This window comes from Phaseolus vulgaris, chromosome 1 (genome assembly GCF_051622355.1).
Source record: "Phaseolus vulgaris cultivar YP4 chromosome 1, ASM5162235v1, whole genome shotgun sequence".
Taxonomy (NCBI): Eukaryota; Viridiplantae; Streptophyta; class Magnoliopsida; order Fabales; family Fabaceae; genus Phaseolus; species Phaseolus vulgaris.
Window position 1 is genome coordinate 24,801,468 of NC_143498.1, and position 27,084 is coordinate 24,828,551.

General features: G+C 32.6%; 2 protein-coding genes across 2 annotated transcripts; both read right to left on the minus strand.

Moving 5' to 3' along the window:
* Nucleotides 1–232: 232 nt before the first annotated feature.
* LOC137813766 (cardiomyopathy-associated protein) lies at nt 233–6,704 on the minus strand. Its single transcript, XM_068616185.2, has 4 exons — nt 6,344–6,704; nt 6,192–6,231; nt 2,903–6,059; nt 233–1,544 (listed from the first exon to the last, which is right to left on the minus strand). The coding sequence occupies exons 3-4, from the start codon at nt 6,008–6,010 to the stop codon at nt 624–626; spliced, it is 4,029 nt and encodes a 1,342-aa protein (XP_068472286.1). The 5' UTR covers nt 6,011–6,059; nt 6,192–6,231; nt 6,344–6,704; the 3' UTR covers nt 233–623.
* A 7,718-nt stretch (nt 6,705–14,422) lies between these two features.
* On the minus strand, nt 14,423–17,854 carry LOC137813767 (uncharacterized). The gene is made up of 7 exons (XM_068616186.2): nt 17,776–17,854; nt 17,525–17,639; nt 17,025–17,125; nt 16,662–16,838; nt 16,122–16,220; nt 15,497–15,739; nt 14,423–15,013 (listed from the first exon to the last, which is right to left on the minus strand). Exons 3-7 carry the CDS (start codon nt 17,088–17,090, stop codon nt 14,636–14,638), a joined length of 963 nt encoding a protein of 320 aa, XP_068472287.1. The 5' UTR covers nt 17,091–17,125; nt 17,525–17,639; nt 17,776–17,854; the 3' UTR covers nt 14,423–14,635.
* Nucleotides 17,855–27,084: the final 9,230 nt, after the last annotated feature.

Consider the following 27,084-nt stretch of genomic DNA (forward strand, 5'->3'; position numbering starts at 1 on the left):
TAATACACGTTAAACGAGCCTAATTAAAGGCAGAATCCTTATCATACTTGAATTGTAAGTAGAGGCAGAAAGTCAAAACTGAACACCTTAATTACACTCTCCAGTGCTCAATTAACTAAACAAACTATAATTATTGATGTAAAATGTTCATGATGTAATTATATTTTCCTTGGAACAAAAAATGAAAGATTGTTGATGTATTGGTGACGAAAAAAGTAGCAAACAAGGAAAGTAAAAGAAAAACAGAAACACAGATTGATGTATACAAATAAACAAAATCCAGTCACCATTTCTACAATCAAAGTATAATGTACAATAATCCAATTTCTCTTTCTTTTCTTTTTGGACTACACAATGTGCACCTGTTGGAAATAAACACTCACCCTGAATATGCCAAATTGCTCACACTCGGGATAAAATTGAACAAAAAAACTGCACGCTTCAAGAAATAAAACCAAAAACTCATTCTTGAAGAAACCAATCCAACAAAATTTACGAAACCTGACCTGACTACCATTAGCCAAGAGTTGATTGGTAAATTCCCATCACTGAAGGAAAAATAACTAAAACATAAATGAGAAACTTACAATTCTTTCTTCAGTGCTCAAAGTGGCCTCACCATATCAATCAGAATCGCTCGAGCTTGAGCTTGAGCTGGAACTGGAAGTAGATTTCCGACTGTGAGATTTTGCCTTGTCACTGGAGCTACTGTTGGGTACATTTTCCGATTTATCTGCCATAGTTCTGCTTGTTTCTTCAGAACTGGATGCTACATCCAAGAATTCATTCACCTTTGATGACCCAACTTCATTTCCTTCAACTTCGACTGAAGTAGCTTTCAAATCCAAGGAATTAGGAAGCTCCTCTTTATTACCTTTAGAGGCTTTCTTTAAAGCAATGTTAATATCTTCCAGAGATCTGGCTTCAACAACCTGAAGGTCTGAATTCACCTCCAGATGATCTTTAGATTCTTCACTAGCATGCTGATCCTCAATAGTACTTGGAAGTATAACTTCTTTAACATCCACTCCTTCTTGAAGTTGCTTAAAAGCCATGTTAACATCTTCAAGTGATCTTGCTTCAAGAACTGGGATGCCCTGTTCAACCTCTTCTATCTTTACATACTTAGGGAGTGAAAAAACTTGAGAATCTCTAGTTTTCTCATGTTCAATGTCAGTATGAAATGATACACCAGCATCATTGACACTAAAGTCTCCAACAGTGTCCAATTCTGACAAGAATCCTTCGTCAATTTCCTTCATATCATCAAAGTCATTGCTATTTTCTTCAGTAACCTGAGACATGCTCTCTTCTGAAGCAAGTGCAGTTTCTAGCACTTTGGATTCATTTTCAACTGCTCCATGCCTATCAATTTCCAAATCCACTTCACCAGAGGGTGCCCCGAATTCAGGGCTCTGAGATTTTTCTGAGGTCACAGAAGAAATGCTTGGTTGAAATTTGTCAGTCGAATCATGCAACTCTCCAGTTTCATCATTGGATCTGCCAAAGCTCTGTGCTGATTCAACCTGGATAGCATAAGAGCTCTGCAGAATGTTAAAGAAAATATGATCAGTTTACCAGCTAATCTAGAGTCTTAAATCCATAACCACACTTTTTATGGAACAAACCCAATGCCAGCAGAGCTGGTATGACCTTCAGATAAAAATAGGTCAAAATGACAGAACAAGTTATTCACATAAATCAATCGTGTTTGCAGAAATAGTCAAATAATACATAATTCAAACAGTTACAACTTGGAAAGAAAACATTCTCAGTTGTATATATATTCTTACTAACCATCCTATTGTTTGACATCTATTTGCATGCGTCATCATTCTACAAAATTCCTATAGAAGTGCTTTTCTTCTGTTTGGCGGAGCAGAAACTAAAAATTCGTGTCATCCCTAACAAATTAAAAGAACAACTAATCCGATATGCCAAACTATCCAAATAAAAGTAACATGATCTCGGCCTACAAGGATTAGCAGTCTCAGTTTGGAGATGGGAATTGAGTTTTTCAAGATAATACAACAAAAGATCAGGAAAACTGGAAAAGCCACAAGTTAATATGAAATTGTAGGTAATGAGAATATGAGGCATGCTCAAAACCAATGAAATTTAGAGAGAGAAAAATATCTTGTTCTCTTCTGACTTCTGGGTATCAAAGAAAAGGAAAAATTGAACGGTAATTGCATTTTATATGTTTGGGATTTATTTACTTATTTGAAGGATATTCAATTGTCCATTCTTTAAATTTGAATGAAAAAAAATAGCTAACTCTACCATATTCAATATCTCAATGGGATAAAAAAAAGAGAAAACATCGATTAATACAATTTTTTTTCGTAGCTTTATTGAGAATGAACAATACTTTATTACCATTTTTTTTTTCTGCAAAGGACATGCACATCAAATTAATTGAAATGTAAAAAGTATAACAGGTCTTTTTTATATACGTTACCCATTAGGGTTCAAAATAACTGCTTGTTTATATCCTACCAAAGTCATGATAGGGCATCAATGCAATGTGTAGATTCTGAATACATGTTAAAAAGATAAGATACTTTTCTCCCCCCAAAATGGAGAATCTGTAATATAGAAAAAATGTGTTTCTTTGGGATGCAGATGTTATAGGAAGTAAGCAGTTACTGCCCGAGAAACAATCCTATGATTTAACGGCAAGTAGAGATAAATAGAATTCCAAATCCCTTATGGATTTCGTAAGCATTGAGAATATTATCAATAGCATGCCTTCAAAATTAAAATCAAACAATACCACTATTTCCTTTAAGGACATCATCAAGTAATTTTCCTTGATAAACAAATAGACCCTTAAAAGAAAAAGAAGTTTGGAGGATGAATTATTTAGATTAATGGATGCAGACATTGTCATGTGACTTACCTGACTTTCATCATGATCACTGAAAGATTGTTGAACCACTGATTTATCGGAGCTTGACAGACGTTTCTCCATGTTAGAGGGAGGCTTCTCATCACTTTCATGTTGACTGTCAGAAGTGAAAGCAACCATATTCTTATCCAAATCTTGGTAGATATCGGCTTCACCTTGCTGCACGGAACTTGACAAGACTTTATCCTGCTGAATCTGACTTATGCCATCTTTATTTAATGAAAACTTTTCTGTATGTTCACTTTCTTCAGAAGGTGGACTAGGATGATCCACTGGTGCAGGCCCTGCTGCCGCTGAAAGTTGCAAATGCTGTAGGGCAGGCATAAAGGAACCATCAGAAGATATATGGTGGGAATCAGAAGCCACAGAATCCAACATTTCATCTGCATCTTGGACTAACGTAGACACATTTGCACTATAATATCTTGATAGTTCGTTGGGCAGTGCACTTTCCTCCAGAGATTCAATATCTGATAGATGTGACTTTTCAGAATTTGAATCTACAGAATTTATATTGTCTTGGTGAAGAATTTCAGAATCACCATGTATGTTGTCGGCTAGATCCTGACCATGAACTAAGCCTGAATTAATCACATCGGAAATTGATCCCACATCTGAAGACAAATTTGAATCCACAGAAACAGTGATAACATGTGGCTCAGCCACTCTGGATCCATTAGCTGCAGATAACTCATATGCCGCAACATTATACACATCTTCAGATTTCTCAGACCTCAATTCACTTTGGGCTTCCACGTGAAGTTCAGAAGAGGCTGCTTGAGTTTTATCATGACCAGAAGTATTACTTTCATGTCTGTGATCATGCACATCCGACTCCTTATCAGCCACCTTAGCAGTTTCTACTGAAGCAGGAGGCATTGCCCTCTCCGAAAACTCCAAAGCAGAATCGTGAGAAGATAGTGAAGGAAATGATTGGAGCGTTTCAGAAGCCAGGGGACTAGAATCATAAACAGGGTCTACATGGTGACTATCTTCCACTTCACCACTACTAACATGCTGCAAGTTTGATTCATGCACTGAAGCTTGTGTTGAAATTCCAGTTTCAGAGGCATGATCCTCTCCTTCTTGCAAACTCTCTATTTTCTCATCTGATATGCTGTCAATTACTTCTGATAGTGAAGAATGGCTTGATCTGCTGCTGCGGCTGCCGCTCTCCTCGTCACTTGATTCTCTTCTCAAATGTGTTTCCCCTGCATTAAATTGTTCATGGATTTCAACCTCTCTTGTTTCAGGATAAAATACCATCTCAGAAGGATTTTCCACCCCACCCAACACTATCTCAACTTCATCATGGCGAACATTGTTCTCCTCAACTTGTATAATCTCCACAGAATCATTTTCTTCAGAGGTTTGGCTTCCATGTTCAACAGCATCAGAAGCATGATCCATGTTAGATACCAATTCAGTTTCTTGAGACAAGTCCTGCTCACTGAATTTCCTATCATCTTGATCAATTGAACTCAAAGATTCAGTATCTGGAACAGAGCTCAACTTTGAATCACTTACTTCACTTGATTGCCTGTGAAATGAAGAATAGCTTGTTCCCTCTGAAGCCATCCTTTCAGATACAAAGATAGGTTTCCAATCATACCTCTCTTGCCTGGATAACCCCAGTACTGAAGGTCCCATGCTGAAACTTTCATGCCGCCGAAAAAGGGCATCTTTTTGATGAAACGCTGTAAACTCTTGTTGAAAACTGTCCCCCTTAAGATTGGGTTTTTCTTCATTTGAGTCGTAGGGAATATCAAAAGGGTTTCGTCTAGGCTGTAGAATAGAAGGAGCAGATCCAGGAATGGGTGGTAATCCCATGGCAGCAAAGGAGTCATCAGGAAAATCAAATGGATTATGTCTGGTCGTAGCAATAGGTGCAACATTACTGGGAATATCAGCAAAGTCTAAGTCTATTAGATTCTTCTCAGGCACCAATCTCCTTGCTCTTCTCCTGGCAATAAGATTCTCCAACCGTGTATTCCTTTCCAGCTCTAAATTTCCCAGATCCATGAGATTCTTTTGGTCATCCTCTGTCCATTTAATAGCAGATTTACTTTCATCCTCTTTGCCACCTGTAGCTTCTTCCTCTTCATCATCGGGTTCATCAATACCATCATCTTCCACATCTCCGGGGTTTTCAGTATCATCATCTGATTCGACACTGTCATCATCACTATTCTGGGACTTCTCAGATGCAGCATCAGAACCATCACGGGACACATGAGCTGGTTGTGGAGCACCTAGGTCTAGTAGTGGGTGGAGTTCATCAAGCATTGGAATGATATCAGCCATGGAAGCATCTGGTGAAGAGCTCTCAGCCCCATCAGAACCTGACTCCACTGAGACATTATCATCATCATCCTCATCATTTTCCACCTGTTTCCAGGATGAGCTAGCAGAAAAGTCCACTTGATCTCTCGGACGTTTCTCATTTTCAAATTCAAGAATATCATCATCCACTTTCTGAACCAAGACATATTGCTTCTCAATAGCTTCATCGTCACTTGAAACAGCTTCAGAAGTCAGGTTCTCTTCATAAATTTCCTTATTCTTTCCCAACTCAAAACTGTGAAATTCCCTTTCCCCTGTTTTTCGCTTTTCAGGCTGAATATCCAGCAAGTTTTCATCATCTGGGGGCAATTCAGAATGCAAGTCTTGATCTTCTTCTGTCCTATTATCCCTCTCAGTAACCAAACTTGCTTCCTCAATGCCCCTCTCTTCCACGTCACTCTTATTTTCTGAATACCCCTTCACAAAGTAGCTCTCATCTCTGTCAGAGAAAACACTGTCCCCTTCCGAAAACCCAGCTTGGAAGGATGAAAAGCCATGAGTAACTTTCTCTTCCTTTTCAACTTCAGGCACATTTGGCTGCCCAAAACTGAGAAGGGTCCCAAGCAGAATAGCAGTGCAGACCAAAACAGGAGAAGCAGAGACCAAAACAGAAAACAGAAAAGGAAAAGATCTGTACAACAAAAGCAAGAAACAGAAAAACCCCAAAAGGAATGGATGGTTGCAAGCTGATCTGAAACCACCTCTGATTGAAATTACAACAACTTTCCTTATTTTGATTGCAATTTCTGATCCCATCTTCCCCTCTCTGTTTCTTTCCTTTGACAACTCTCCCCCTAATTAAAACCTGTTTTGATTGATCAAAGCATGAACAAACAAAAAAGGTACCCAGATAAGATCCAGTGACCCACCAGCACCAGTTCCCTCAAAAAAAGGGGAAAAAAATTGGAAATTTATCATAATTCAAACTTAAACGTACCTCAGCATGAATCAAAACAATCCAACAGATCAATCCAAGCCTGAAAACCCCAGAAATTTAGGAAAAATTATGGGGTGATCACAGCATAACGTAGCCAAATAAAGGAGAAAAAGGGTATGAAAAAAAATAAATGTTGGAGAAAAATGACTCACCTTATATTATTGTGGAAACAAAAGAAAACAAAGGGTAATTGAGAATCCTGTGCTTGTCAATGTTCCTTCTTTTGTTTACTCTATGGGGCAAAACATTGGCAACAGGAGCTATGAGGAGGAACTGAATGTGTGTGTTATGGTATTGGCTATGTGTATTTGATGGTTTGACAAAGAGAGTGTGGGGCGGCACCAAAAGAAGAGAAAGGGGAAGATTGAAGGAGAAGGAGAAGAAGAAAAAAAGGAGAAAAAAAAAAGAAAAGGATAAAGAAAGCTATCATTACATTATTGCAACTAATTTTTTTTTTTCCTATGTTGCTTTCTCCAAAGAACCTTTCTCACTGTCATGCTATCTTGTTATGGTGAAATGTATAAAAAAAAAAAAGAGTAAATGGTAGGACATTCTTACTTTAGTTGCTTTGTTTGGAAGAGGAAGAAAAAAGAAATTAGAAAGTTAAGTTTTCTAATAAAGGAATAGAGAATAGAAAATAAAATATAAATGTGAAATCAATTAGATTGATATAATAATTCTTTTATATATTAATATATTGAAAAAAAAAAGTTTTTAAAATATTATTCTAAGATAATAAAAAATAGTTTTTAAAACAGAAATTAGATTTAAAATAAATTTAAAATCAAAATCAAAATGAATAAAAAAGTTACAATTAAAATAAAATTATATTAAATAAATAAATTTAAACTAATTAATTTTAATTATTATTTGAACTTTTTTATTTTAATTATTTATTTCTATAATATAAAGTATACATTAATAAAATATTAAATTATTTTATTTATTATTTTACTATTTTTATTTTATTATAATATAGAATGCATATCAGCAATATAATTATTAAAAAATTATTAATAATTATAATTTATAAAAATACGTAAACTTTCGATATAATTGATAATACTATAAATATTTTATTATTATTTACATAGATAATTGATTATAATTTCATAATCAATATATAAAATTTTCTTCACATATTGCTTGTTTTTGGAAGAATTTTTTTAATTTATGATTGATCTTGTTTTTTCGTGTTTCTAATTCGTTTTCGTATTTTCGTTTATAAAATCCGTAAGGGTAAAGAATGTTTCTATAGAAACAAAAACACGGTTAGTAATTCATGGAAGATTCAATTTTTCATTTTTTTTCTTTCTTATAAAAGTATTTAGTACTATCAACATTAAATGAATACTATTTGTGTGTTGTCTTAATGAAATTGGTAAAATTGTTGATCTTCACAATCAAAGTCAAAAATTTTATCCAGTCATCAACTGAAGGATTACAACTCGGATGTTGGTCTGACAGGCCACATCAGTTTGACTGGTCAAAATTAGATTAAGAAAGTGTCAAGCAAAGCACGAAGACACTCTGTTATTTGTGGAAAGAGAAAGAGAAAAAACAAATAAGGCGAGGTGGATAACATGGGTGAGAATATGCAAAGTCTTGGACGAGAATATGGAATCGAGGGGCTAGCTAAAAGAGTATAAAGGACAACGGAAACAAGGAAGAGGAGGACGACATTTTGGAGGAGAAGAGGGCAAACAGGAGAGGTTAAGAAAGAAGAAGAAAGGATAGAAAATCGAGATTCTTTGAATGATAAACCGACGAGAATATTTGATGCCCACAATGAGGCAGGTAAAATTGATTTTGCCAACCACAAAGAAACTAGTCACAAGTATATACCAAACAATAGAGAGGGGTAGTGTGGCATGGTAAGGTGAAAATGAAAGAAATCTGATAAAAGAAGAAACATGTGATTCGAGTTCCAATGAATCACCAGTCTGTAACTTGTTGTAACGACATTGACATGGTTTGATTAGGTTTCCATCAGAGTTGGATGAATTGAGAGAGAGAAATGGGGATGTTGAAAGGAAGCGCATGGACATTGTTAATGATACTGTGTTGTGGAAGTTGGCAGCATGGGAAGAGGTAAAATGCAAGAATCGACGGATCCACATAAGGAGGCTACCGTCGAGGTTCAACATGGATCTGCTGGAAAACTGTTTAGAGTATCCATTGTTGGATGACCTATGCCCCTACCTCAAAAACCACGATCTAGGACAAAAAACCCATAACCTCTTGCACAGTTGGTACTGAACAGAATCTTCCATGTCAGAACTCATTTTCGATTGTCGGATGTTGGAGTACCCGTGCCTCACGCAAGATCCCTTGCTCGCAAAGGCCAGAGGACATGACAACGGAGTTGTGTGAGGTGTGAATGGATTATTTTGACGACAAAAGTAAAATTTCTTTATAGATAACATTATCAATTCACCTAGTGATCCTTTTAATGCATTCCCATTCTTTATCAATATCCTCTCTTTATTTTTGATTTGTTATTTGTTACCATATTGAGAATTAATAGTAAAGATTGTGGTAAAAAATAAAATTGGTTATGTGGACAAAAGAGAAGAATGAGAAAGTCTGTGATGGGTGGCCCAAGGAACACTCTTATCGATGTGTAGCCCCAAGGATCCTAACATTCCCCTTAAAATGGTTTCACATTACACAAATATGAAACTTTGTTATTGTCGTTATGCCATGTCATGTGCCGAGCTAGTTATTCAACATTTCTACATAAACGTCACTCGCCGAACCCAATGAGCGGTCTGAGTTAGTTACTTTAAAAAATTCTCTACATATCAACAACTCACCGAACTTCCATGATCGGTCTAAGCTAGTTACTTTAAAATTTCTCTATGGAAAAATAGCTCACCGAACCTCCATGATCGGTCTGAGCTAGTTACTTTAAAATTTCTCTAAGGAAAAATAGCTCACCAAACCTCCATGATCGATCCAAACTAGTTATTTTAAAATTTCTCTACATATAAACAACTTACCGAACTTCCATGATCAGTCTGAGCTAGTTACTTCAAAATTCTCTATAGAAAAACAGCTCACCGAACCTCCATGATCGATCTGAGCTAGTTACTTTAAAATTTATCTATGGAAAAACAGCTCACCAAACCTCCATGATCGGTTCGAGCTAGTTACTTTAAAATTTCTCTACGGATAAACAGCTCACCGAACCACCATGATTGGGCTGAGTTGGTCGAAGGACATTTCTACGGAAACGCCACTCGTCGAACCCAATGATTGGACTGAGTTGGTCGAACGACAATTTTATGGAAACAACACTCGTCGAACTCAATGACGTTGAGTTGGTCAAAAGACATTTATGTGGAAACGCCACTCGCCGAACCCAATGATCTGACCGAGTTGGTCGTACGACATTTCTATGGAAATGCAACTCGCTTTAATGCAGGTAGCCGTATTCAGTACGCATAAGCCTCTTCGCCCAGCTCGGCTAGAGGTTGGGGGGTTATGTGTTGTTCGAATGGTCTCAGTAAAAATGTCGATCCCCACAATCAAATTTCTGACCTAGTCAACAACTGAAGGGTTACAACTTGGATGTTGGCCTGGCAGGCCACGTTAGTTTGACTGGTCAAAATTAGATTACGAAAGTGTTAGGCAAGACAAGAAGGCACTCGCTAAGAAGTTAATTTGTGAAAAGAGAAAGAGAGAAAAAATAGGGTGGGGTGGACAACATGGGTGAGAAAAATCCTTGACAAGAACATGAAATCGAGGAACTAAGTAAAAGAGTATAAAGGAAAGCAAAAATTAGAAAGAGGAGAACAAGATTTTGGAAAAGAAATTAAAAAAAAGAAGAAGGAATAGAAAACCAAAATTTTTCGAAAAATAAACCAACGAGAACACTATTGATAGAAATTATAATTTTAATTTATCACAATAAAAAGTTTTAATTCTTTTCATTAAGTTTAATATGACTATTTTTATTTCTTCTATACAAATTATGATAGTTCTATTTTCTCGCTAAATTTATTGAGTTTAATATTATATATAATATTATATATATATAAATGAGTATAAATTTTATTTGTTTAATATTATATATAATAAATTATATATAAATGAGTATAAATTTTATTTTATAAATTGATGTTATAATATTAAATTAGACTCAAAATTTATTATATAATATAATATGAAATTATTTTAAAATCTATATTAATTAAAAAGCTATTTAAAATTCATATTAATTAAAAATAAGGGTATATACACTTTATCTTATAAACTTTGTATTGTAAGATTGAATACATTAAAATTTCCTAATGCTCAATAAACTTTTAGTTTTTTTTTAATTAATATTTCTTAAGAGTAAAGTGTTGTACAAGTATTTTCCGTACCCAAATTTTGTAAACACTGACGTGCTTAAATACTATAATCACCTCTTCTCATAAAATATAATTTATAAATCAAATTAAAAATGTAAAGAATTGAAGATGAATGTTGGTATAATCATTGCATCCTCGATGACACAAGTTTATTATTATTATTATTATTTATTCCATAAAACGTGCTTTTTTGTCTGCGTGTTTTCTCAGATTAGTGGTGTGGTGATCACCAAACACACTTTTTTATAATAATTCTTCTAAATTTGATTCCTGATTTTAGCCGGCAACTGAAGTTTTATGTTAATTTATTGGAGTCATAGACTCGCACAAAAGGGTGATGAAAGTCATTTAAAAGAGAAAAATATTAAAGTTGCATTACTATATATATATATATATATATATATATATAGATTGAATGACTGAGTAATTAAGCAGTATTTAAGGGTAATTATTTTAATGCACAGTGATATTTTAATAAATAATTTTATGTATAATTGATTATTACTATAATAACTAATTATAATCAGAATTGTTTTTTAAATAATTACAACCAGAATAGTTTTTAAAAAATTTAGTTTCTTAGATTTAACAAAAAAATTAATCTTCATTTGTCCACAAAATTATTTAAAAGTTAATCTTCATGTATTGTTAGTGTTTTTTAAAATTTTCATCCAATGGGTTTTTCTTTTTGACGGAACATATTTTTTGAATTTTACCTTATAAAATGTGTAGAGAGTAAACTGCAAGTGAAATATTCATTTTTAGAATTCACCTATTTACAATTTTATACTTAACATGAATGTCCTTGTTTTCCTTAAAGAATATAATATAAGATGAAGATACCTACCCATCTACAGAACTAAAGAACTCACTTTTTGTCTGTAAATTATGCTTAGACAGTTAGAGAAAGGATCAAAAGATAAGCAACTTTTTTCCCTTTTTTTCTCACTCTCTATCTTTAATTTCTGCTAATGCAAAACTTGAGGGTAATTTGTATTAGAAATTTAGAATCTGAGTGGTAATTATTTAGTATGATTAATTCTTAAGTTAGATGTTTCCCTGCAAGAGTCATGTGCTTTCCTTTCTGTAAAGTCACAACCATTAGCTAGCCTGGTTTAAAATGCTGATCTGATGATGCAACTCCAGCACCTTCACACCTCATCATGAACTAACAAACACATTAAAATGGAAAATGCTTCATCTCTACTAATTTTTCATGTTTAAAGGAAAATCCACTTTTGTGAACACAGATAGGGCCTGGATTGGCCCTTAGTACATGAAAGACTGGTAGGTGGTGTTTCTCATCATAGCTTGACATTGAACAAATATCAATAACAATCACTGAAACACACCCTATCAAAACCCCACCACAACACACACAAAGATAGAGAATCTGAGGGAGAGAGGGAAGAAGTAATATGAAAAAAATCTGAAAATTCTATTTCTTTAATGTTGTTGACATTATCATGTCATAAGAGCCAACTCAAACTTGTATCTTTTTGAGTGATATATGGATCCATGTATTGGTGTCTGCTGCTATGGACAATGGGCCACACGTGGCTTTGGTTGAGTGAGTAATGGTTCAGATGACACTTTCAAAACTATAGTACATACTGATTGAAGTTCAGTGATTTTGTACTTTGAATGAGTATAGCATTAAACTCAAAGTCTTCATCAGTTTTATTTAAAAATTTAAATGGTGAATAATTATTAGTCATTTATATTGTGATTTTAAATATTTGTAGTATTGCTTTGATGAGAGAATGTAAAATTTGAAAAGTTTATTGTAAGACTATTTACATAGACTTCTATCCTTATATTCTCTGTTCACAAATTGGTACCAGAGCTATGGTCAATATAACCAATCATATGTCACTTCCTCAATTAACAAAGATGGTCAATTATGACAATTGGAGCGTCCAAATGAAAGTCCTTATGGAATCTTAAGATTCTTGGGAGGTGGTTCAAGAAGGTTTTGAAGAACCAGAAAATACTACTGGTTACTCGAAGACCCAAAATAAAGTGTTGAAAGAGACACGATCAAAAGATAAGGCAGCTTTGTACAAATACGTATTCAAACTCTACAAGGTGAGTTGAAAGCCATGAAGATGAAGAATTCAGAAGATGTATCTAGTTACATCACTTATGTGCAAACGGTAGCCAATCAACTTAAACGCAATGGAGAAATTCTCACGGATGCAAGGGTCATGGAGAAGATTCTTTGGTCATTGACCGATGACTTTGAAAATGTTGTATGTACAATCGAGGAGTCAAGAAATTTGGAAGAGATGACCATTGATGATCTCACGGGTTCTCTTGAAGCACATGAACAACGAAAGAAGAAAAAGAAACAAAAAGTCTTGGATGAAGCCTTACAAACAAAGATGACCATCAAAGAAGACAAGGTGATGTATGTGCAACATAACCGAGGGAGAGGACATGGATGCGGAGGTCACGGTTTTTTATCACAACGGAGGTCGTGGTCATGGAAACAACAATGAAGAAAGGGGACAAATGAACCAAGAAAACTGGCATGGACGAGGTCGTGGTGGTCGTTCACATCGTTCAAATGTTGAATGTTACAATTGCGGTAAATATGGACACTATGCAAAGGAATGTTATGCCAAGAAAAGAGTGGAAGAGAATGCAAATGTACTGGAGGAAGATGAGACAAAAGATGAAGGAATTCTCATGATGGTCAATGAAGACGTCACTCTAGATAATGACATGATATGGTATCTAGATATGGGCACAAACACCTATTTCTTGATATACAAGAGATAGAAGATGGACATGTGTCTTTTGGAGACTCAACAAAAGTTTCAATCAAAGGTCGGGGGAAAATATGTTTTTTCCAAAAAGGACGAAAAAGAATGCACTATGGAGGATGTTTATTATGTACCTGATCTGAAGAATAATATTCTTAGTATGGGACAATTGTTGGAGAAAGGTTATTCGGTTTTCATGAAAGACCGAATTTTGCACTTGAAGGACAAAAATGGACAAGTGCTTGCAAATATGGAGATGGCTAAGAATCGAATGTTCAAACTCAACTTAAAGAGTACATTGCCGAAGAAGTCCTTTTGTGAAGAAAAAATTGAGCTTGAAGATTTAAGGGAAAAATCAAGTAGTTTGGAAGAATTTGCAATTTACTAAATAATGAAAAACAAAATCTTCTAAATGAAAGGAGTGTCCTGCTATCTCAATTGGAGAGTGTTGATGCAGAATTTGGTAACCTGGAAAGAAGGTTTACAAATTTGGAAGAAAAATATATTGATATGGAGAAAGACAAAGAAAGTAGAGTCAATCAAGTTGAAGAACTCCATTTGTTACTTTTGGCACAAAAAGAAAAGGTGAATGAATTACAATCCAAATTAGAAGCCCATTATACAAATGCCCTTGAACCTATCAAGAAGCTAAGGGCATAACCAAAAGTCCATGACAAGTATCTTCCATCTTTTGTTATTGTTGATGAGAGTGTAAGAAATAATACTTCAGATAGTATGACTCTAGGGTGCTGTCAAGGCATCATCTGAAAGGGATATATGGTCTAATCATTATGTTCCAAGCTCATTGAAGCCACAGTCTTGCAAAAGATTTTTCTTGGGAGACTAAAAGTATTTCAATCCAGAACTCTGCATGGGTTGGTGCAGTAAAAAAGACCGTAGTTGCTTTTAATCCATAAAAGTGTGGTGACTGTTGGGAAAATATTGGAATGACGATCAGAAAAACAATATGAATGAAGAATATGAAAGGTTTGAGTTTAAGGGAGGAATTTGTTAGCATTAAACTCAAAGCCGTCATCAATTTTACTTAGAAATTTGAATGGTCAATAATTATTAGCTTTAATCATAGTTTTGAATGTCATTTATATTGTGATTTTAAATGTAATTTATAGTATAGCTATGATGAGAAAGAATGTAGAATTTGAAAAGTTTATTGTAAGACTATTTACATAGACTATATTCTTATCTGAAAAGTAACAGTGAAATAAAAGTTATAAGTTATATTCTCTGTTCACATATAATCCTAGTTTTCTTCCGGTTCAGCCCTTCTTCTGTTTTTTGGTTCATTAACCTTATTGGATTAATGCTGGGAGCAAGCCATCTTTCCATGTGTACTACCATCCATTTCTTCCAAGTTTGAACAAATTGCTTGGTCACTAGATGCTTCATCCACAAAAGGACTGGTTACTGACTGCACTGATTCCCGAAATTTCGAGTCTAAAAGTCCGGGCGATGATGAACAACATGAATCATAAACACCAGACATGTTACTCTCATCTGCTTTCATTTTCCGAGCATAAGCTTCAAAGTTGAATCCAACTATATTTTTCCCACCAAAATAGGATTCCAGCTTGTCCATGTCAAGGTGTTCCTCCATCACCATGCAGCTTCTTGGGTTATCAGGGTAAACAAATATCACCTTTTTGTGAGTCTTGGGTTCTAGAAATGGTTTCACCATCTGGTACCATGAAAACCATGAAGCAAATACAAGAATACTGAACTTAAGACATGTTATTGAGAAAATTTTAACAAAAAAGTAAAGCAACAAACAAAATTCCAGCCTCGAGTAATTTTAAACTAATACTCACTTTAAACTAATACTACACTCTAGTTGGAGTAACATTCTCCCATATTTAATGATTCAGCACAGTGGAACAAAAGTATCTCCAAACTCGGAGATACATTATATGACTAAACACTGAGTACATTTATGCACACACACATACAAATTCTCATCAACCACATGTGTTTATCTTCTCTTTCAAGAAACAAGTTGCATGTAGAATCTTAAGTTTTTACAACAGAAACAAAACGAAGTTGAGAAAAAATCCAAGCAAATGAGACAAATCACAAACAAATCAGTAGTAGAATATCATTACATATTCTAGCCTCATCCCTCCCTTCCCAATAAAAAGTAGACAGTGATGTTATAGTGTCATACCGTCCAAAATGACTCAAACACTTTTGGTGGATTGTAAAAGATTGCAATGCCCAACCTCTCAGGGTAATGAGCCTGCAGGATTTGAGCAGTGTCTCGTGCAACCTTCATAGACAAGCATGCTGTATTCCACCCTTGAAAATCAATGAGCCAAACCATCTGCTCTTGATTGGAACCTAGATTCCATATAGCATTCTCCAAACAGTAAATTAGGTACTTGATTTGCGCAATTGGAGTGTTTGTACTCTAAATTGGATAGATGAAGAAGTCTTAGTCAAAAGCATTGAAACTTCAAGACTAAAGGATCAATTTAGTCCTTGAAATTGTAATTTACTCTAGTTCCATCATTAACAAAACTAAAAACAAAACTCCGAAACTGTAATTTAGTTCACATAAGTCTTTGGACTAGAATCAGAGAGAGATTGCAGTTTTGGAGAGATGTTTTTTGAATTTTGTTAATTCTAGGGATTGAAGTGATAATAAATCACAATTTTAGAGATTAAAATTAACCATTTATTCAAACTTCAATAATATTGACAATGAGATTCAAACAACAAGAAGGTTCAGCTGCTTAAGTAGTAGCAGAACAAAAATGAATGTTGTGCTTACTCCAATTTATTTAGAATACCTGAATACCAGGTCTAATAACAAAAACAATCCTTCCTTGCTTGTCCAAGTAATCAGCTTTATACAGCCTTCCTCTCTCAGCTTCTTGAGAAATATCAACCTAATTGCATAAAAAGTAGAAGAAGAAAAAACACGACAATTGTCTTTCATTTGCAGTTATCTAGTTAGCCGTATGCAAATCATCAGTATTTAAAACATTCTAATCACGCCTTGGAATTCTATTATGTAATTGACTGAACAATATAAAATCTTAGTTAGAGAGAATTATACTGATAAAGCCACAGAAATAACCTGTTTGCAATTGCATGGACAATTAGTATTACAAAATGATAGACCTATCCTAGTTACAGTCAATTCACCTATATAAAACTGCACATTGAATTTTAGTTGGGTTTGAGCTATATTTATCTAAGTTCCTAAGTTTTTATACTAAGCATTTAGAAAACTAGGATATTTGACCAACTTTCATGCTTTGAACTCTAATACATTGTATTTTACTTTATTGAAAAAGATAGATAAAAAAAAAACATTTAGTGCACACCCATTTAATCTTCTCAGGCTTGAACTCCAACCTCCATTTCATGGTGACTTTCAACATCTTTGCAGCCTTCGTAGTATTATAACTGCGCGCTCTAAGGTATCTTAGAATTGATGCATCCGAACGCAGAGCAGAGAACTTGTCAGCAATTGGACCAATTATCTTTCTGACTTCTACAATCTAAGACAAAATTGGAAATCAAATCATTTTCCACTTCAAAATTCCTATTGATCGTCTAACAAACCAAGAGTACATGCAAACATTGGGATAGAAGATAAATATCAGAGTCTGCAATAATGTGCAATAACATTGCATCAAATTTATCATTTCACATTCATAAAATAAGGCCAGATGAATGTCAAGTACCTTCAGCTGCTCTTCTGCAGTAGATAGAGTTCTTTCAGTTGCTGATTTCGATTTCTTAAACGACATTTTTTTCCTTCAAATCACAATGAAGCTAAAACACCCTGAAAGTGTGATAAAAGAACAAAAAAAAATCTCACTTCCAGACAATTGGCATGAGTACTAATTGAAGTACTGCAAGAAAATTGCTGTTAAATAAACTGCTTCATTGAACTATGTTGATTATGTCGCACGTATTTATTGATTGTCTCCTCATCGCTGTTATGTTGCCATGGTTTAAAAGATAAAAAATTTCTAAACTTAAAAGATATATAACTTTTTTCCTTTTGAAACGTGATAACTACTATAAAGACAAGTGAAAAGACAAGAACAAGATTTTCTCCTCCCCATCCCAATCCCAATCCCAATCCCAATTCCAATTCCTTGAAAAGGAAAAGAACATTATAACAATGAATTCCTACAACTAGGACAATCAACAAAAGGATCAAACAAAAACACTTCACCTTCAAAACCTTGTTTCTCAGTTTCACTGTAATGTTCCTCAGCAGCACTCTTGTTGCTTGATATTGTTACACAGAGGAATAACTTTGATCCTTAGCATTTATTGCTTTGGTCGGTCTATCAATGATTCAGTTCAACAAGTTGTTCATACATCCCACAAGATCATTAAATAAACAAGGACAACCAATTGTTGTAACACAATATGAAATCACAAATGTTACACCAACATAGAAAAATCAAACCAATGGCATACTCTTCACAAGCCTGCATGAAATGAACAGTGTGTGCAATGAGAAGAAATTGGAGAGAAAAAAAATAAGTTTTGAGAATACAAGAGAAGAATGAGGATCACTAAGAAGAAGAGGAGGTGAGGTCGGACACGTGGCAAACACAGAGAAGTGTAAGAACGTAAACAGTGGAAAAGAGTCGCTTGTGATGCGGAAAAGACAAGAAATAACTATTTTTTTCTTGATGTTATGGAACCTCTACATCAAATTCTAACCAACATTCAAAACCGTCAAACTAAATCAAATATAATTAGAATAAATTGTAATAAAATATTAAAAATTAGAAAAAAGTTACTTTTTTTATTTAATTACAATTACAACATTCGAGTTTCTGTTTTATTTTTACTGATAAAAAAGGTGATTGAAAAAATAATTTTCTTTATAGATGGTCTATGGTTCTCATAAATTAACTGTATTTAAAATTGATAACCATTACACATGTACATAGCAGAATAACTCAAACATTTTTTTTCTATCTTTTCAGTTTTTTATGTTTAAAATTAAATTTACCACAACATATTATTATAAAATAGAACAAATATTAACAAAAGAGAAAAAGGAAGACAAAATATATGAGAATGAAAATCTCTTCTAATCTTCAATTGAAATCAGAACAAATGGTCTAAATATATACAAGCAGTACATTCATTGTAGGTCTAGCTAAAGAGAGAAAATGAAAAACAAAAAGCCAATCAATAAATACTAGAATCAGAACAGACAAAATAAAGGTTATACACATATGTAAAGAGAAACAACTAAGAATTAGGAAATACACAATTAATATTAACATATTTCTATAACTCTTGTATCATATCCTTTAATATCCCTCAAGCTGGGGAGCAAATATTGATGAGACTCAGCTCAGAACAAATACGCTTAAAAGATTGAGGACTTAAAACTTTTATACAAAGGTTAGCCAGTTGCTCTGTGGTGGAAATGGGAAGCAAATGGATGAGACCCTTTTTTAATTTTTCCCTAACAACGTGACAATCTATCTATATGTTTCGTACGCTTGTGAAACACTGGATTTATTACAATATATCTTGTTGAGTCATTGTCACAATATAAAAGAGATGGTTACTCAAAAGGAACTTTGAAATCTTGAAGAAGATAAGTTAGTCATTGCCATGTATTCAGCTTCACAAGAACTCTTTGATATTGTTCATTGCTTCTTTGATTTTCAGGATATGAGAGAATTCCCAATATACACACTAAAAACCAATCACTGATTGTCTTGAATCACTGCAGGTGCCCTAATAACTATCACAAAAGGTTTTTAGATGATCAAAAGTGTTGGAAGAGAAAAATAAACCAAGACTTGAAGTTCCTTTAATATATAATTCTAATCGTTGCAGTATAAAAAGAAACTAAGAAAGTTGTTGCACAAAAAATGTTATGTCAGGTCGGGTATTAGTGAAATACATAAGTCTTCTAATCAATCTTCTGTAGGCTTGAATATCTGTGAAAGGAACACTTCCAGTAGAAGAAATTTTTTCATGATTATCAATAGGAGTCAGTGCAGGTTTGCAGGCTAAAAGAACTGTATATGTTAACAATTTCAATGCATATTTATTTTGATTCACCATTATTCCTTTATTACTTCTTTCTAATTCTAGTCCAAGAAAATATCTAAAATCCCCAAGATCTTTAATCTTGAATATCTGATTCAAGGCTTGTTTAATTCGAGTGATATCTTCTTTATCATTTTCTGCCAATGAACAAGGAATGATCATTCATAGATTGAGTATATCCCGCAGAAAGCAAAAAAGATGATAGTTTGGAAAACCACTCTCTGCTAGCTTGTTTAGGCCATATAAAGCCTTTTTTAATTTACAAACTTGTCCTAGTTGAATAGAAGTCAATCCAGGAGGAGCAACCATGTATACATCTTCTTTCAACTCTCAATGTAAAAAGGCATTGTTTATGTCTAATTGTTTCAATTCTCAATTATAGATAGAAGCTAGAGAAAGAAGCAACCTTATGGTGGTCACCTTTGCTACTGGAGAGCAAGTATCAAGGTAGTCAATGCCTTTTGTTTGTGTGCATCCCTTTGCAACTAGCCTTGCTTTATACCTTTCAACTGTCCCATCAGCCTTATATTTTATTTTGAATACCTATTTGCAACAGCTTTGTCCTTAGGCAGAAGAACAGTCTCCCAAGTTTGATTTGACTCTAAAGCAGATATCTCACATTGTATAGCTTTTCTCCAAGAACCATGTTTCACAACTTCAGAATAAGTGTTTGGCTCAAGAAAGAGACATAACAAAAGATGTGTAAGAAGGTGATAAATTGTTATAAGACAAAACAAAATTCAAAGGATATTTAACTCTTGAAGATGTATTGTAAACATTTAGATTACAATGATAATTCTTTAGATACTCAGGTGATCTTTTTATTCTTGTACTCATTCAAATAGACTGATCTGATTCAAAGTTTTGTTCTATGTAATGATCTTCATTGAGGTTTTGGTCTATATGGGAACAAACATCTTTTGGAATGTCAATGTTTAATTCACAATTATTATTACTATTATTGTCATCATTATCATAGGGTGCATGAATGACTTGTGATGGCTGACTCAAAACAGGTTGATCTTCAGTAAAAAAAACTTTGATCATGAATGTTAAGACTGTTAGTTTCATTGCTAGTATCTTGAACCTTTTGATATGGAAAAACATGTTCATAGAAGACAACATCCCTAGACACAAAAATTTCTCTTGATTGAATATTCAACAAAATATATTCTTTTCCCCCCTTTTAAAACCAGTAAAAACACATTTTGATTCCCTTGGATCAAATTTTCTTCTATTTGACAAAGTGCTAGCATAACATAAAGATCCAAACACCTTTAATCCATTAAAATCTGCTTCAGTTTTGTAAAGCATTTCATGAGGAGAAAAACCGTTTAAAACAGGTGTAAGAAGCATGTTTATAATATGGGCAACATATATCACAGAATATGACCAATAAATTTTGGGTAAATGAGATTGTATCATGAGATCTCTTTCTACATTTAATAAATGACCATGTTTCCTTTCAACTATACTATTTTGTTGTGGAGTATTGACACATGATGTTTGGTGTACTATTTCTTTATTAACAAAGAAATTACTCATGAAAAATTCAGTCACATTATCACTTCTTATTATTTTTATTGTTGTCTCAAATTGTGTTTGAACAAAAATAACAAAATTTTCCAAAATCTAAACAACTTTAGATTTTTGTTTTAAAAGAAAAATCCATGTGTACCTCAAATAGCCATCAACTATGGTCAAGAAATATTTATGTTCATGAATTGATGGTATTGAGTATGGTCCCTAAATATCTACATGAATCAAATCAATTTTGTTTTTATTTAGATGTACTAGTAGGAAATGAAAGTTTTTTTGCTTTGCAAAATGACAAACATCACAAACAAAAGATTTGTTATATTTAACAAAAGGAAATTTATTCTTGATAACATCAATTCATTTATTTGAAATATGACATAATCGAAAATGTCAAAGGGTTTCTAGATCATTAGCACTGACATTCACAATATTGATGGTGTGTGGAGATTTGATGAGTTTGATTTGAAGTTTCTGATAGGATGAAATCTTGAGTATATAAAGTCTATCTTGCATCTTAGTAGAGCCAATCATTTTCAAGGATTTCTTGTCCTAAATGTGACAAGCATTACAATCAAAGGTAAGAACACAAGATAGTTTATCAATCAATTTTGCTACTGAAAGAAGATTAAAAGTGAAAGCAAGGAATCTACAAAACATTGTCTATGGCATGATTTTGATTGAGAAAAATACTTCCAAAATAATTGGCAATGACTTGATTTCCATTTGGTAATTTGACATAAATAGGATTAACTTGATGATTTGAAGTGAAATAAGTTAAGGATGAACAAATGTGATTAGTAGCAATACTATCAATAATCCAAGAACTGAAAGATGAAATAAAGTTATTACCTGTTTGTGTTGTCATGTTGGAAGGAATAACAAATACTTCATTAAAAACATTGCCACTAGATTTGGACTATTGTAAAAGAGCTAACAATGTTTGATACTTCTTAGGAGTAAAACCAATTTGTTGAGACTGTACTTCTAACTTTGAACCTTCTTGATTCTGCTCATCATTATTAAAATCTGTATTATGAAAAAATGCATTAGTACGACTCTAATCATGGTTCTGATTTTTAAACTTGAAATGAGGTGGGAAACCATGTTTTTTATAGCATGCATCAATGGTATGCCCTGTCTTTCCACAATGACTGCAAATTTTAGAAGTATATCCTCTTCCATAACTTCCTCTTCCATAGCCAACACCTCTTCCATAGGTTGTGGCATTGTTTTTATAACCTCCTTTGCTAGTAGAAATCATTGCATTGGATTGATTACCAAAAATTTGTCTCTCTTGTTGTGTAATGAGAGAGCAAACTCTATTCAAGGATGACAAAGGGTCCATCAATAGGATTTGAGTTCTCGCAGTCAAATAATTATCATTTAGCCCCCTTAGAAATTTAATAATTTGGTCCTGTGCTTTATATTTATAAACATTTACAAGAGCATTGCAGGTACATTTAGAGGCTTATGAACAAGTAGGTAGCGGGCGAAAAAGATAAAGTTCACCCCAAAGAATTTTTAGATGAGTGAAATAGTTTGTAACAGTCAACTCACCTTGTTTGAAAGAAGAAATCATCTCCTGAATATCATAAATATGAATCATGTCTCCTTGTGAGAACCTTTCCTTTAAATCATTCCATATGTCCAAGGCATTGTCCATATAGATGATGCTCTGTACGATGGATTGAGAAATAGCCTTGAGAATTCAGGAAACAACCAGCATATTGGCTCTCTACCATGTTGGAAACAATGAGTTGGTATGATTGGGAGCTTCTATGGTTCCATCAATAAAACCTATTTTATTCTTTGAAATTAGGTTCATTTGAAATGAACAAGACCAATGAGGATAGTTTGGTCCCTCAAGAACAATAGGGATAATGAGAAAGGAAGGATTATCAGATGAACTAACATGGTAAGGTGAACAAAGATCTTGTGAGGGATCAACAACTTCACTCATGGATAAATGTAGCAACCAGAGCTTTCATCAAGACTCTGATACCATATTATAAAATAGAACATTAGATGAACAAAAGAGAATAAGGAAGGCAAAGGATATGAGAATGAATATCTCTTATATTCTTCAATTGAAATCAAAACAAATGGTCTGAATACATAGAAGCGTTTTGAATATATACAAAGAGTACACTCATTCTAGGTCTAGCTAAAGAGAGATAATGAAAAACAAAGAGTCAATCAATAAATACTAGAATCAATAATCAGAACAAACAAAATAAAAATTATACACCTCTATAAAGAGAAAACAACTAAAAATTAGAAAAGACACAATTAATATTAACATCTTTCTATAACTCTTATATCTATATCCTTTAATACATATAACTATAACTATAGTATATGATTTTTTAGTTAATTATCGTAAAGTGAATAAATTTACTGTAAAGAATTGTTTCCGGTGATATTTACTTTTATAATGAACTAAGTATAATAAATTTGTTGACTTTTATAATAATTGTACATTAATATATGTCCTCCAGTAATTAATTATCTCAACCAAGGATAAAGCAAAATAGTATTTTATGATATTGATATCCACCAGAATACGTTTTTTTAATAAGATTTTGTGCTGATGGTATATCACATAAAATTTAATCAAGCTTTATTGATAAAAAAAAATATAGTGGTGTCATTTAGAAAAATAAAAAAAGGAAAATAAACTAAAACAACGAATTCAATACAAGTGATGTATTGGATTTATTCAAATATGGTATTATTGGGAAGTTTATTTAAAGTAAATAGCAAGAAGAAATTACAGAAATCTCCAATGAAGTTTAAAGAAATTACAGGAGTTAGAAATTGTGTTTTAGTTACAGTATGCCCACCCAATTAACAAGTTTTATTCCTATAACAATGTCCAAGCATGTCACATGAGTTTTAAATAACTTTATAATCTATATGCACTTTTATTGTAGCCTAAAAAATAGGAGGAGCTTTGTGATAATTGTTTTTGCCTCAACAATGCACATGCATTCTAGATTGGTGGTGGAGGTTTGTGGAAAGTAAATTTTTTTTTTCATGATTTCGGATTGAGATTTCCTTTCATGACTTTTTCAATGGTGTTGTGTGTTCTTGTTTGAGTTTGGGTTAGGCACAATCCATTGAACACATGTAGGTAATGATTGGTTCTAGTGATGGTATTTTGTGTAGGTAAGGTGTTTGATAAAATGTCGCCATCATATTCATCATACATCAAAGGAAATATTATCACTTATAGAACACTTACAGAAATAAAACATAATGGAATCGATGCTAATCTTAATTAAATATTTTATAATTATAGATCAACAATATATAATTACTTTGAATGGTGTGAAAAAGTTGTGGAAGTTGAGAATAACAAGTTGAAGATCAAGATTAAATATTTAAGAAGACAATTAATTGACAAGTTCAAGATGATGGTGAGACTTATCAAAGTTATTTTTGAATGGTTAGGATGATTAGTTTTACAATAGTAATTGTAATTATTGTTGACATTCTTTAAACTCTTTTTGAATGAATATGTATAAACTCTTTTTCAGTTATGTTTTTAAAAATATAATTACAATACATAGTTTCCTAAATAGGTACAATTTCTTATTGTAAACTTGAGTTTTTTTTTTCTTGTTAATACATCACTTTAACATCCTATTATTTTTATTGATTAGTTATTATATTTTCTTTATCAAGCACCAGTAAGCCTAAGTTTTTCATTATAAAGCACAGTAAGCCTAAGTTTTTCATTATAATTTCCAATATGCATAGTTATATAATAAATTTAATTTATCTATTTTCACCAAAATCAAAATTTTTAAGTAAAATTTTACACTAAAGTTTATTCACTATATTTTTTTTTGACTTAGGATCCTCCATACAGTGTCCTTAGTTTGAGAGATCTTATACATTGTACTTGTCTAGTCAAAGCTACACAGATCATATACTCTTCTCATGGAGAAATTATGAACTCTTTAATAATAAAATTTCATAATTAAAATATTTTAGCTCACAACGTAATAATAATTCCATTAACAACAACAATTCACAACAACAATAAAAACAATTCACGATAACAACAATAAAAACAACCGCAATTCACTGTAATAACAACAATTCATTGTAACATCATCAATAATTCAAAGTAACAACAATTTATTATTGTAACAAGAGAATAATAAAATATAAAAATAATTTTTTTTGAAAGAATAAATAACATGATTTTTTATTAGAAGACAATTTTAGTTTCTTATAAAAACTACAACATAATACAAATTTAATTATTTCTTTAAAAAAAATATTAATTCAAAATACAAAAAAAAAAAATGTTATAAGAAAAAATTCTACAAATAATAACTACAAAATATATAATAATAATAGTAATAATAATATTTTACTGCATATTTATTCAATAAATATTTTTTGCAAATAACTTCCTACTAAAACTCACCATTAGCATTTTTTATATATCTATTTTTCACTTTAATTTTTTTATATCTTTTACTTTGAACTCATCAAGTTTAACATATTTAACTACCAAAAACCTAACTTATTCTGTGGTTTTCTCAAGTATAGTCCTAACTCTTTGTGGTAACATATTCTCATAAGTTTTTGGCTTTCACATGCCTCTTTTGAAAAACATCAACCTACCATCTACAAACTACAAAAATAAAATCATATTTGCTTCCTATTGCCACCTAACTTTGCATTCTAATATTCACATACATTATTTGTTACATGATCACTTCTACAGAGTGGGTGATAAGTGTATCTAGACCAACTTGTTTTTGGATTGTCATAAGATAATAACCAACTTGTACCCTCATGGATGTTAGTTATTAATTTTGTTATGGATTTATTGAATGATGTCTCATTATAGGCCATGACACATGCCCAAAATTGACTAGTAGCAACAAAGGCTTAAACATACTTTTGAAATTATTTATCATACAGTTAGAGCATAATTTGAAACAAAAACAGGACTATAAACAAATCAGGTAAACAAAACCATTTCCATATCAAATGGGCACTCATGTGCATAATTTTACTCACACTTAAAACCTTCCATCATAACTTTCTTGGACTATAATTATGAATACATCCATTGTTTTAAATAAGATTAATCTATTTGGGTTTATTTATGTCTTAGCTATTATTTCAGATAAATTATGGATTTGTAGTCACAGAAGACGGTCTAATCTCTCTTACATCAAACGATCTTGTGGTTACATGGTGCATATAGTTCAACAACTCATCTGGTAAGACTTAACTGAAGAAAACACCTTAACAACATCAAGTTAATGAAGTCGAGAGTGCAGGAAGAGTCTGATGTGAATATCTTAGGCTAGATAGTCTAATAAAAGCGTTTGTTGCACTGATGCACAAGTTTAAAGGAAGTGTGTGTGAGTGGGATTGATCAATCAAAGTCTAAGTTTTTTCTTTGAATCAAAATGGAAAATAAAATATGAGTAAAAGAATTTGAGAATAAAATGTATAATATCTCATAATAAAAAATAGAACCAAATAACCTAGAAAGATAAGAAGAATAGAATCTGCAACAAAATAGCAAACAAAATCAAAAAATTCTAGAAAGATGAAAATTGAGAATTTGTGAACAATATCTGAACCACAATCTAATTTCAAGATTCATGGAAAAAAAACTTGTAAAAAGACACAAGCTTCAAGGAGAAATCATTGAGTCCTACTCTAGAAGATGTCATAGAATAAAGCATTAACATTTTCTTAGTTTTCTTGTTTCCTTCTTTGCAACTCTTCCATTTTACCGGTGCATGGAAGACTAAACTCTTTTGGCTTTATTATCTTGTGATTTTGCAATAGATTTTAAAGTTTTGTGCAATCAAAGTTTTATTCTTCAATATATGTAACAGGATGCACAAGACAATCTGGTATTTTTGAGTTATAATTTCTATTATTGGAATTGTTTTTCAATGTATGATTCAATTATGCTCTTTAATTGGAATTCTTTGTTTAGTTTGCATTATTCTAAATAATATCTTGTTTTTTAATCCAAGAGATAAAATATTAAAAACCTTATGAGTAGACACATGAAGACAAATAAAGTGCTAATGAATTAGTTGACGCATGTTTCATTAATTAGATTCCATTGATTTGGTTGATGTATGCTTGGTCAATGTAATCTTGTTTGGATGATTG